The 12,050-nt window shown below is 40.5% G+C and overlaps 3 protein-coding genes across 6 annotated transcripts in view; 2 read left to right on the top strand and 1 right to left on the bottom strand.

The window, feature by feature from the left end:
* The window catches only part of SLC12A6 (solute carrier family 12 member 6), an 88,529-nt gene extending 84,410 nt beyond the window's left edge, over positions 1-4,119 (top strand). For all 3 annotated transcript variants that reach the window (XM_081230203.1, XM_081230202.1, XM_081230204.1), the window contains one exon: positions 1,044-4,119. In XM_081230203.1, coding sequence (XP_081086329.1) covers positions 1,044-1,135 — 92 coding nt within the window. In that variant the 3' untranslated portion in view covers positions 1,136-4,119. The remainder of the gene's footprint in view (positions 1-1,043) is intronic.
* On the bottom strand, positions 4,035-9,092 carry EMC4 (ER membrane protein complex subunit 4). Of its 2 annotated transcripts, XM_081230207.1 has the most exons (5): positions 8,906-9,092; positions 8,456-8,570; positions 5,090-5,243; positions 4,615-4,775; positions 4,035-4,363 (listed from the first exon to the last, which is right to left on the bottom strand). In XM_081230207.1, the coding sequence occupies exons 1-5, from the start codon at positions 8,989-8,991 to the stop codon at positions 4,328-4,330; spliced, it is 552 nt and encodes a 183-aa protein (XP_081086333.1). In that variant the 5' UTR covers positions 8,992-9,092; the 3' UTR covers positions 4,035-4,327. The 2 variants fall into 2 exon arrangements, with proteins under 2 accessions (XP_081086333.1, XP_081086334.1); XM_081230208.1 differs by lacking the exon at positions 4,615-4,775.
* Positions 9,093-9,138: 46 nt separating this feature from the next.
* KATNBL1 (katanin regulatory subunit B1 like 1) overlaps positions 9,139-12,050 on the top strand; it is a 66,124-nt gene continuing 63,212 nt past the window's right edge. Inside the window, exons 1-2 of the mRNA XM_081230206.1 lie at positions 9,139-9,274; positions 10,018-10,098. The gene's annotated coding sequence lies outside the window, so the exon portion shown is untranslated. The remainder of the gene's footprint in view (positions 9,275-10,017; positions 10,099-12,050) is intronic.

The following is a 12,050-nucleotide window of genomic DNA, read 5'->3' as shown; positions in this document are numbered from 1 at the left end:
GGCTCCCAGGCCCAGCTGCTCTGCGGCATGTGGGATCTTCCCAGACCGGGGCACGAACCTGTGTCCCCTGCATCGGCAGGCTGACTCTCAACCACTGTGCCACCAGGGAAGCCCTTAGCCTCTGTTTTAGATGGGACACTAAGTAACTGTAAAAGTCATTGTCTATGACTTCCTCTCCTGAGGAGGGAAGACTGTTAAAAAAGTCTCAGGCAAGGATCCTTACTTAGTGATAACTACTCTCCTTCAGGGGAGTTGGGTATAACATGTTCTCTCTGAACCCTAAAGGGACTTTTTAGGTGGCATATTTGCAACATGACTTTTAACATTCAGTGTATAGAACCCTTTCTGACAGTCCTAGAGATGGAACACCCACAGCCCTTCTCCTTTCCAGGCTCTGCCCAGTTTGCAAAGCCTCTCTCTTTTGGATGGAGTTAGGGGAGAGGCAGTTGAAGTGGAATCTCCTCTGAGGGGGAAAAGTTCTTCTTCATACCCTAATTCCAGGATTGTTTTTATGGGACCCCTTCAGCACTTCAATGGCACAGACAGGTCCATTCCCACCAGTGCCATTAAGGAAAAGAGGTTAAAAGAAAACAAAGAGTAAATCAACTATATTTGAAGAAAAAAAGAAAAAAGAACTGGCAGAAAAAATCTAACTTGAGCAGGTTCACTTGGAAATTACTGGGATTCTCTCCTGGAATCTTACAGGCTGCCCCATTGTGGCTTTTTCTTCTTTCTGCCTTATTTGCTATGTAGTAGTAACACATTACTTCTGGGTTTCCCCCATTTTAAAATAACATTTAGAAAAAAAATCTAACAAATGGGAGAGAGTCTTGTATTATTTATGCAAAGAGGCTAGATCCCCAGATTACTTCAGAGTTAGACTGAATCCAGAGTTCAGACTTCTCCAGTTCTGAATATATAATAATTAAAACAAGCATGTTGATTTTGCAGCTTCGTAGTCAGATAAACTCAGATTATCATGATGCCAGGTTTTAAATTGTGCTCTTCTCCTGCCTATTTTGTCTCCTTGACAAATTCTGAAGACATGGAGTTCCTAGAAGTGCTCACCGAAGGACTAGAGCGAGTCCTTCTTGTCCGAGGTGGGGGCAGTGAAGTGATCACCATTTATTCATAATCTACCCCTGAATGACTCTGCTGGGCCTCACCTTTCCAAAAAGGCTTCCATCCTCCATGGAAGTGCCAGCTCTTTACTACCACTCCCATCAACTAGAGACCTGTGTTCTGTGTACGTCACGCTGAACTCTTAACGAGCTGAGCCTCAAGTACTTGTGCAGAAAAGTACAAGCAGATCTGCTCTTTGCTACCATATGACCTGCTGTCCTTAAAGAAGCAGATATTCCCTCAACCTCAGAACAACGCTCAAGTCCTAGAAGGCATGCCTGTACCAGATAAAGGCAAGTTAGAATTAACAAGCTAAACCAATAAAATGAATTGGCAAAGGGGATGCTAGAAATTCAACTGAAGACAAAAGACAAGTACACATCTAACATTAAAGATGAGTCTCAGAAGTCATGATTCAATGATGACACCATGGGGGTAACAGCCAGAGAGACACAGCCTCATCATACTAAAGAATTCATGGCCAAGTACATGGGGAGCTCACATCTTTGTGGAGGCATCCGTGGCAAGCCAAGATGAAAATTTTCGTCAAGTGTATCCACTGCTCTCCAGGACTCTAATTTTACATTAGGGTACTACTATATAAAAACTGAAACATGAAACGGCAGCCCCTACTTCCTCCAAAATAAGATTCCCCCAAAATATGTTTAAGTACACATAACATACTGTGTTGTATATTTCAGCGGTTTCTCAAACCCATCCTGTGGTTAGGATTGTAATACAGGCACTGTTACCATGGGAACTGTTTTTTAAAAGGTTGAGTAAAAATTATTTCTTTCAGGTTCTTTGCAAATGGACAAACTAAGCAAACTCCAAAAGGTAGCTATCAAGATTTACATAAATGCAGTCTGTGGTTACCTGTGCGACATGGGCAAAATATATAAGCTGTTATCTAAGAAATGCAGATGATGATGCATATTGACCAATAGGTTCTCCTTTCCTTCTCCCTTTTATGCCCTCTGGGTTATAGGCACAGATCAAAAATCATAAGAACAAACATACTAGGAAGACTGGCTAAAATCCTTTCCTAAAACCTTTGGATTATCCTTCAAAGGGAGAATCCAGCAGTGGAATTCGAAGTTTATAGCCATACTCCTTCCATAGTGCCAAAGTTACTGAGCTGCTGCTACTCTTCTTATCTACTTCACTGAAGTGGCATGCAATTGGCATTGGCCTGTTTCAAGAAACTTATTAGGAAACCTGTGGACTCATTCCCAAAGCCAGCCATACTGAAGACTTGAGGGCATGGAGCTCAGCACTAAGTATGAGCATTTTTTTCCTTTCAATTTTATTCTTCATTTTGACCGTAGAAACTTGGATCTGAACTAAGAGATTATCCAAGGTAACAGTCTTCTATTTGTTTTGTTTTCAGAAAGCTCTAAATGTGTCAAGGAATTGCTTCTGCAAGCTTAGCTTTTTATTTGCTAACTTAATGATCACAAAACACCTGCTTTTCGAGCATAGGGAAACTGCCCTGTGTGACTGAGTGGTAATTTCATGTATGTGAAATCTTCATTTATTGTACAGGATAGATAGGGTGTTCCAAGAAACTATCTTGCCTGTATTCATGTCTGCTTTTGAATTTCATTTTATTAATAATAAACAGTACCACTCTTTCATTACCAGTAGGATATGGAGCAAGCTGACTTGCTCCGTAGTCTGCAGACTATTCATCTGACCCTTATGGACAGAGGAGAAAAACCCTTCAATATGGCTTAAGAAACTGAGTCATTTTGGTTTATTCCCTTTGCTCTTCTCTCAGTGTCCAGCCCAGTCAGGTAGCAAAGCAGACAAGATCTTCTAAGTCTTTTTTTTCTGCTGCTTCCTGCAGAGGGTAGAAGCATTGTTTACAACTTTCATTGCAACACTCCATTGCTAAGTTGAGTCCAGCAGTAGTGGAACAGGTACCCTAGGATCCAAGCTATTAAAGACCCATGATCTAAAGGTCAGCTTGCCCAGGAATTCCTTTACATTTACACAAAACCTCTGGCCAAATGGGCAGAAAGTAAGGTCAGTTTTAGAAGAGCTTTTTGTGGCTGGAGCTCTGTAAGAATCCTTTAAAGGGATAATGGAATTAGTGGCTACTAATACAGCCCCTACTTTAGGCCCTAAAACACAATCACTGTTACATGGGGAAGTGGTTATTAGGCCAGATTTAAACTCATCTCTGTCTAGGGCATTTCATGTCTATGTGTTGCTTATATTGTCTGCAAAGTGTCTTGTCTCTTTTAATCACTGCAAATAAAGCAATACCGAAAACTTGATGAGAGAATGCACCTTAGGGGAAGGGGCTTTGTGTTTCAAGCGGGAAGAGAAAGGAAAGACCTCCTCCTGCCTTTTGAAGAGATCCAGCTTTTAAGTCTTAGCTATGACTTTACCAGGGCAGGTTATGACAATATTCATTTTCCAACTGCTGGCCCTCTGCCTTTTATAGCTATCTTAAAAGCTTAAGTTTGAATTGCAGCGTCTGTCTGACAGGTGCCAAGTTCCTTTTGGCAGAAAGATCACTACTTTGTATCTTCCGTTGCCTCAGAACACTGTGGCCCCAGAGATCCCGCCAATCCTCATTCTCCCTAAACATGTTAAAAATCCATTTTTGTGGATATTAAAGTAGCAATTACCCTGTAAGCATTTTATGTGCTTTTTTGGTCTGGTTTATTTTTCTTTTCATCATGTATAACCTGAATTCAGCATTAGTTTCTCACATTTTCTCACATTTCTCTAGTATCTCCAACAGAATTCTTATGTCCCAGCTTGTGTTAAATAGAAGTGAAATATTAAGGAGGATAGATTTAAGGGAAACTTGTGCAACTTTTTTTTAAAGCACTGTTCTCAACCATTTAATTTATTAAAAGGAGATGCTGCTGTAGCTCTTGATTTATCAGCAACCACTCTTTTGTTTACAGAGTTATGGTTTTATTTGTTGTTTTGCTCTCTACTGGAAACATAAATAAAGTTTTCTACCTTATTTTCAGTCAAGAGTTGTGGTACAGTTTTTTTGTGTTTGTAGTGATATGTACATTGTCTTTCTAGGATTTGTCTCTTCACCATGGAGAAAAGAGACCTTTTGGTCCTTCTCAGTGAGTGATAATGTTAAGGGTTGGTATGCTGAGGAGGAGCCACTGGGCATGAAGGCGGCTGTAAATGAGCTCCAGATACATAGGCACCACGTGCTTCTTTCTCAGGTTCACAAAAGCAGTCCTCCTCCACTGAACTCCATCCTCTGAAAAAAGAAAAAATGAATAGGTTAATGGTGAATGAGTACTGAAATAACTTCCTGAATCAAGTACTTAATACTTGAATCATAAGCTCTATTTTGCTTTATCTTTAAAATATAACAACTTCCAAACTCCTAATGGATCTTATTTCTTAAGAAATGAGCTCTAAGAGCAACGGTGATCCCCCACCATCAAATGGATCTACTACTTACTGTACATTACATCTACCCCAAATTTAATTTTCCTTTTGCCTTACCTCAGGGGGCTCAATGAAGGCTAACCAATCTGATGCATGTGTAGGCAAGAGTCCCATTGACTGGCACTTATAAACAGCCAATGCCAAACCCATAAGGTTCCCAATGAGATACACCAAACCCTGAAGAAACTTCTGGCTTGAGCTTTCTAGCATCTTGAAAGCTGTTGAGGTAACAGAAAGTGTCAAACACCAAAACAACTTTTTTTTCAATACCAATCAGTCCATATATTAATATATATAACACAGACAGTCCAGTCCCATAGTAAGAGTAAAAATAGAACCCTTAAAGGTGAACAAAAACCCACAAGCACCATTTCCTCCATGCCACCACCACTGCCATCACCACCCTGCACACCCTCCTACTGCAACTAGCCAAGAGCTAGCTATGCCAAAGACTTCCCGTAATGGGTTCTGCCGAAGAATTTGCCTTTGATTCTTAAAGCTATGGGAGGATTATTATTTCAAGAATACTTACTGGCTGAAATGGCCATAAGTGCCTGAATAGGTCGCCAAGCCATCATACACACCATCATAGTTGGGAAGATGGAGATAGTATTGCCTGCCATGTACATGATGAAGAGGTTCATGGGAATCTGTTTCAGGGGACCCAAGGCAATGTCCCAGCAGCGCTAAAACAAACACAGTTTTAACCTCTGATCACTACCCTCAGTCCTACGTTATATATCACTGGTGTTAAAGTCAAACGAACACAATTCCCAACTCTGTGCTTCTGAGTGAGCTGACTCCTCAATTCCACCACCTCTGCCCTTCTCCCACTTTGCTCTTCTAAAGATAAGGCATCTTCACCATTTCTTTTTTTCCCCATGGGTTTCCCAAATACCATTTTTCCCCATGACTTGCGGTAAAGAAAAGGCTTCCCTACTTTTGTTCTTATACTTCTGCATCTATCACTGGCCCATCTACAACTGAAGAACTAGATAAATCCACATAGTGGTAGATTAGCATACCTCAATAACTAATAGAACAAACAGACAAATCCAGATATAGAAGATCTGAATGATATTATTAAACAATTGACAAACAACACTGCACTCAACAGCTGCAGAAATCACATTCTTTTCAAACACACGTGGGACATTTACAAAAACTGACAATTTACTGAGCTGTGGAGAAAGTGTCAATAATTCTCAAAAAACTCAAATCATACAAAGCATATTCTTTGATTATAATGCAATTAAGCTAGGAATCAATAACAAAAAGATAACTAGAAAATCCCCTATGTGTTAGAGTGAAAAAATGTGCTCTAAATGATCCACTAATCAAAGAAGAAATTTCAGTGGAAAACAGAAATATTGTTAACTGTGGGACACAGAGCTCTGAGAAATTTACACCCTTAAATACATATTAGAAGACTAAATAAAAGTAAGCATCGGGCTTCCCTGGTGGCGCAGTGGTTGAGAGTCCGCCTGCCACTGCAGGGGACACGGGTTCGTGCCCCGGTCCGGGAAGATCCCACATGCCGCGGAGCGCCTAGGCCCGTGAGCCATGGCCGCTGAGCCTGCGCGTCCAGAGCCTGTGCTCCACAACGGGAGAGGCCACAACAGTGAGAGGCCCATGTACCACAAAAAAAAAAAAAAAAAGTAAGCATCTATTTCAAGAAGTAAGAAAAAGAATAAATTAAACCCAAGGAAATGGAAAGGAAGGAAATCAAAATGAGAGCAGAAATTAATGAAATTTTCTTAAAATCAACAAAGCCAAAGGTTTTTTCGAAAAGATTAAGAAAATACTGGTGAGCCTGATGAATAAAAAGCAAAATATTCAACAGCAAGAATGAAAAAAGGGACATCTCTATAGGTCTTCCATATATTAAAGTGATCAATATTATGAATTTTGGGGAAATGGCTAAATTCCTAGAAAAAATAACAACTTACCTAAACGGCGTAAGAAGTTGGAAATTTAAATAGTCTTATAACTTTAAGAAACGCTGTAATTAAGCCCAAATGGTATCCCTTGGCAAATTCTAAACATTTAAGGAAAAAATAAAGCCAATCTTATACAAACTCGGAGTAGAAAAAATGAACTCATTACTGTAATATGGGGCCTCATAAATACCAAAACCTGCCAATGACATTATGAGAAAAGTTTACAGACCAGTATCACTCATGAACCTAAATGCAAAAATCCAAGGGGCTTCCCTGGTGGCACAGTGGTTAAGAATCCGCCTGCCAATGCAGGGGACACGGGTTCGAGCCCTGGTCTGGGAAGATCCCACATGCCATGGAACAACTAAGCTCACGTGCCACAACTACTGAGCCTGCGCTCTAGAGCCCATGAGCCACAACTACTGAGCCCACGTGCCACAACTACTGAGCCCACGTGCCACAACTACTGAAGCCCACGTGCCTAGAGCCTGTGCTCCGCAATAAGAGAAGCCACCATGATGAGATGCCTGCGCGCCACAATGAAGAGTAGCCCCCGCCCGCTGCAACTAGAGAAAGCCCGTGCACAGCAACCAAGACCCAGCGCAGCCAAAAAAAAAAAAAAAAAAATCCTAAACAAAATATTTAAAGTAAATCTACCTATATAAACAAAATAATATACCCCTGTCCATTTGGGTTTATTCACATAAAAGAATAAATGGCCATATGTGTAAACAGTTGCCTTATCTGTCATTTACACAGATCATTTATATGAGAGTTTATTTACAGAATTCTTGTTTTTTTAAAATTTTTTGGCCCTGCCGAGCAGCATGTGGGATCTTAGTTCCCTGACCAGGGATCAAACCTGTGCCCCCTGCGTTGGAAGCATGGAGTCTTAACCACTGGACCACCAGGGAAGTCCCTATCCGAGAGTTTAAATATCAAATCATCCATACAACAGAATTGTTCTACAATACATATTTTATAACAATCTGCCTTTAAAATCACGCCATTTTAGTAATACCTTACTATCATGTATTATTCATATTATGCTTTGATGTACCAAGATGAAAAATGACAGGACACTTATCAAGAAAATCACTGACAACAGCTCTGTCATTTTCATGTTGTGAAAATCACTGCATTTCATGAATCAAAGTTCATTTAATACTGAACAATATTAAGGCTGAGAGGAAAGTGCCAGGCACTGTTCGAGGGATTTGGGAGACAAAATCTTGCTCTCATGGAGCTTACAAGAGTAAAAAGAGAGATAATAAAATAAGTAAACTATATATGAATTATATGGAGAAATATATATGAATGATATGGAGAAATATAAAGTAAGAAAAGACAGGGAGTGCCATGAGGGTAGACTTGACTAAGAAGGTAACATGTGAGAGACTGAAAAGAGATGAGACAGCAAATCATAAAGGTATCTGGGGGAAAAGGAAAGAACAAGTACAAAAAGCCTGAAATAGAAGCTTGCCTGGCATATTTAAGGAGCAGCAAGGAGGCCCTTCTGACTATAGGAGTGAACAAAGGGGAAAATGGTAGGAGATGAAGTGGCTTAGACCAGGATGATAGATTACAGCAATAAGAATTAAGATTTTTAATCTATTTTGAAGGTAAAACCAACGGACTGTTCTGACAGGTTACTTGCGTGGTATAAGGGAACTCCAGTAGAAAAAGATGACTTGAACTGGAACGCATTGCTACCACTAGCTAATTTTCAACCTACTTCCTTATATCTTATGTTCAAACGTCTTTTAGTTTTACAATTATTGAGCACTTTTGGATCTGATATGTCAACTAATGTCACACTAATCTCAAGCAGTTTAGCTATCAAATATTCGGGATAAGGGCCATCTACAGTAAGACATTCATGTGCTGCGTGGGAGAAGAGGGTGGGTGTGTAGGTCAGGACTGGCCCAAGGACTATAGTGACATCTATACCTCTGTACCTTCTCCACTAGGATCCGGTCTGTCTCTTGCACGCTGGTATCAGGCACTTGCTTGTCCAAGTAACCAACTGGGTACAGCGAGTCTCCCTGGCCACCGCCCCGGTCACTTCGGCTCCTAGAGACCAAAACCAAGAAACTAAGGTTGCAGCCTTCCACACTTCATATTCCACATTTCCCGTTCGAATCACAGGAATAAAGATCCTCAGATGCATCTACCCAGATTAGACCGGCCCTCTCGTGGGTTCGTCAGACCCTTGCCTGTAGGGAGGAATGAAATAAGCATCCTTTGGTCACAGAAACCTCTATGGCAGAGAAGTCGCTAGCTCCCCAGGAGTCGTTTCTGGGCTACCCATCCTTTTCAGGGAGTTGGGCCTGAGGGTTCAGGTCCTATTCCTCTGGGGTACTGCTGGGGTGGGAGCTCTGATGTCGAACTTTGCCCAGGCACCTCACCTGCTGCCTCCTCCAGGTCCGCTCAGCTCAATCGCCCACTTGAAGCGCCGGCCTCGGTTGGCCACCAGGCTCCCCTGTGCCGTCATGGCAACGGCCGCCTCCCAAAGCTGCAGAGCTCCCGACCAAAACGCACCCAGGCCCCAAGCCCAACGGCGTCCGTCACTTCTGGGGCTCACTCTGCAAGTCCACATCCGGCGCGTGGGTATAGACGTCACTTCCGTCCCGGAAATTGTCAGGCGGTTGACGGGTGTGGTCGGAACTACAGAAGGTGGGAGGGAAAAAAAGGCCGAATATAAAGCTACCTAAAGCGTCTTCTGCGCCTATCCTCCTTTCTGAAGAAGGCCTGCTGGGTGTTCCCTCACCTCTAAGGTGCGTTTTATGGGACAGAGGGAAGTCCATACTGACTCTCCATTAGGGGTTGAAGCCCTGAAAAGCGTCTGGAGCTCTTACCCGTTCCTGGGAGCACAAGATTCAAATATCTGTTTAAATCCTGGCTTCACCACGGATTGTGTGACCTTGAGCGAGTTATTTAGTAGCTTCTGGGTGTTGAATGTCCACCGTGTTCCAGGAACTTTATGTCTATTATTTCATTTAATTCTCACAGTAACCCTGCGACATAGATAGTACTATCCCTGCTCCGCAGCAAACCTAGGAGGCATTGTGGGCGTGTTAAGGCTCTTGGGCTCAAGATAAAGACGGTCTCCGTTTGAATTCTGGCTTCTTTACTTAATTGCGTGATTTTGGGCAAGTTAGATTCTTTGTGTTTCAAACCTTTCCATATGTACCTGCTTTCGAGGCTTGTTCTGAGGTTAAATAGAGTGCTCGCCACAAGTGCATGACGTGTTTTTTAATGTCATTAATCTCCAACATTATTCGTAGTGATTGGGTTTTGTATTCAGCTGTATACCTATATCATAATTAAATCTATTATTGGGTTTTTAAGTTGTCTACTGTTTTTTTCCCTTTTATAACCAATGTTGCTGTCACTGTCATTCAAATCATATATTCCTTCCCTTGTAAAGTGCTCTCCTACTTGCTATAAAATTTTTTAAGCTACAACAAAGTTTCTTTGGTCTCAAGGGTACTCCAGGTCTTTTATTCCTTTGTTCTAGGAATCCTCATAGTGTTATTTGGTAAAAACTTGTTCCAGAGGACGTGAAGATGTTGAGACTGAACTGAGGAAAGGTTCCAAGGTCAGATAAGCTCGAGATACTGTATTCTGCACATACATCCCAGAGATTCTCGGTGCTACTGGTATAACATTAAAACCACAAGAAATGATTCAGTAAATAATCTTTCATTTTGTTTCCCAATCTGCCTGAATAACAACCCTCTTTTTTTTTTCTATCACATCTGTTAATGTCCAATGGAATCAATGTTCCATAGAACACAGAGCGCAACTTGCTATATACGTGCTAGAATTAAAGAGAAAGAAGAAGGCAGTCTTTAAAGATCTGACTGATATTTTTTAAAGATTGTTAGAATATCATTAGAAATAGTAGATCCTTTATGGAAATGGAGTTTCAAATTGGAATTAAACTTTTGAGGATCCAAGTTTTTGCACAAAAATGTGTTTTGTAAGAAAAGTAAAGGGAAACATATTTTAATCCTGACTCCAAATGAACTCCTAAGAGAGGTAGGAACTCTCTTGGCCTACATTTCTTCATCTATAAAATAAGGGACTTGTACCAGATAACTTCTTAGGGTACCTTCTAGTTCTAAAATGTATTTTTTTGGAATACGTATTTTGCATATTATTCTTTCATATATGGTATATTCATAGAAGACAAATCATAAACACATAAAGGAATAATGGGATTTCATATCATTTTTTAAAATTGTGCTTTTCCATACTTTCAGTAATTCTCTGCATTATGCGGGTACCACTTTTGCATTTAGAGAAATATAAATGTTTTAATTATATGACATGATTCTAAACCTAGAAGTGGAATGGTTCTGTCCTAGATTCAAAGGAGACTCATCTTGGGAGCCCTTAAAAAATACTGATACCTTGGCCACACCCGCAGAGATTCTAATTCATTTGCTTAGGATGGAGCAAGGTCATCAGTATTTTTGTATGGCTCTCCAGGTGATTCTCCTTTGCAGCAAGGACTAAGAACCACTAACCTAGAGTGTTTGGTTGCTCTAAAATGACATGGTTTGAATTTACACAAAGTAATTTAAGCAATCATTAGTTTTTGAGAGCCTCCTTTTATGCCTCCCACTGGGATAAACTTGAATTCGAGAATAATAGAAATACTGAAATTGTAAAAATAAATGTTAAACTTCCTTTACTTTGTGGCTTTGAGCAAATATGATTTTAATTAAAGAAACTGAGAAGGCAAACCATGATTCCACAGGTCATATGAGTTGTCTTGTTTGACTTTTACAATTTGTGCCACCTGCGCAGTTTTGGTATTTGTTTTTGTAAATATCTTCCCCGCCTCTGCCACCCCACCCCCCAACCTCTTTTAGGAGTCTGAGAAGCTGACTATTTCTAATACTTCCTGCCATTCTCTTCAGAGCAGTTGCATTTGGATTGAAACTTGAACAAGGAAATTTCTATTTCACACAACCAGATTTGCGAGAAGGGATCCCTTTAAAGGAAAAAAAGCTTTACAGCTATGTCTTAAGTTTTTGGTCTCTGCCATTTTACAATGTCCCTATAATAAATCTATTCGGCTATCCTCAGCGGTCCAACCAGTTCCCCCAGTGTGCTCTAAAATCTCCTAATCCTTTTGGCAGCTTAAATAAAATGGACTTCTACTGCAATCTCCATTTATTTGTGTTATTTAACTCTACTATCATTATTGCCTTCTGAAAAGGAACACCTTACTATTGCACCATTCATGATGCAGTTTATTCTGTGTCAGTAATGGGGTTTTAACAAGAGGAAACTTTTTCCTCTGTTTTGTCTGTTTGCATTTTCAAACCTCTTTAGTGAAAAAAAAATTTTTTTTTTTTTTTAGTAAGATCCTACCTTGCTAGTTCTTGTTGGGTTTCTGCATCATTTCTATGCAGATTACAAATTTTTCAATTTCTGGTTCATGGCTCTGCAGTGTCATGAAATGCACCTGTCAGCAGTGACATGAACTAATATGGTGCTGGGAAAAGATGTTGGGTAGTAATACCATTCTTCATTAGC

Source organism: Mesoplodon bidens (assembly GCF_964165515.1).
Source record: "Mesoplodon bidens genome assembly, chromosome: 3".
NCBI lineage: Eukaryota > Metazoa > Chordata > Mammalia > Artiodactyla > Ziphiidae > Mesoplodon > Mesoplodon bidens.
Note: the sequence above shows the minus strand (reverse complement) of the source record. Positions and strands in the feature narration are given on the sequence as shown.

Coding starts and splice junctions, on each gene's coding strand:
- EMC4 (XM_081230207.1), bottom strand. CDS start 8,991: ATGACGGCACAGGGGAGCCTGGTGGCCAACCGAGGCCGGCGCTTCAAG. Junction 8,571..8,905: donor GGACCTGGAGGAGGCAGCAG/GTGAGGTGCCTG, acceptor TTTGGTCTCTAG/GAGCCGAAGTGACCGGGGCG. Junction 5,244..8,455: donor ACCGGATCCTAGTGGAGAAG/GTACAGAGGTAT, acceptor TGTTTGTTTTAG/CGCTGCTGGGACATTGCCTT.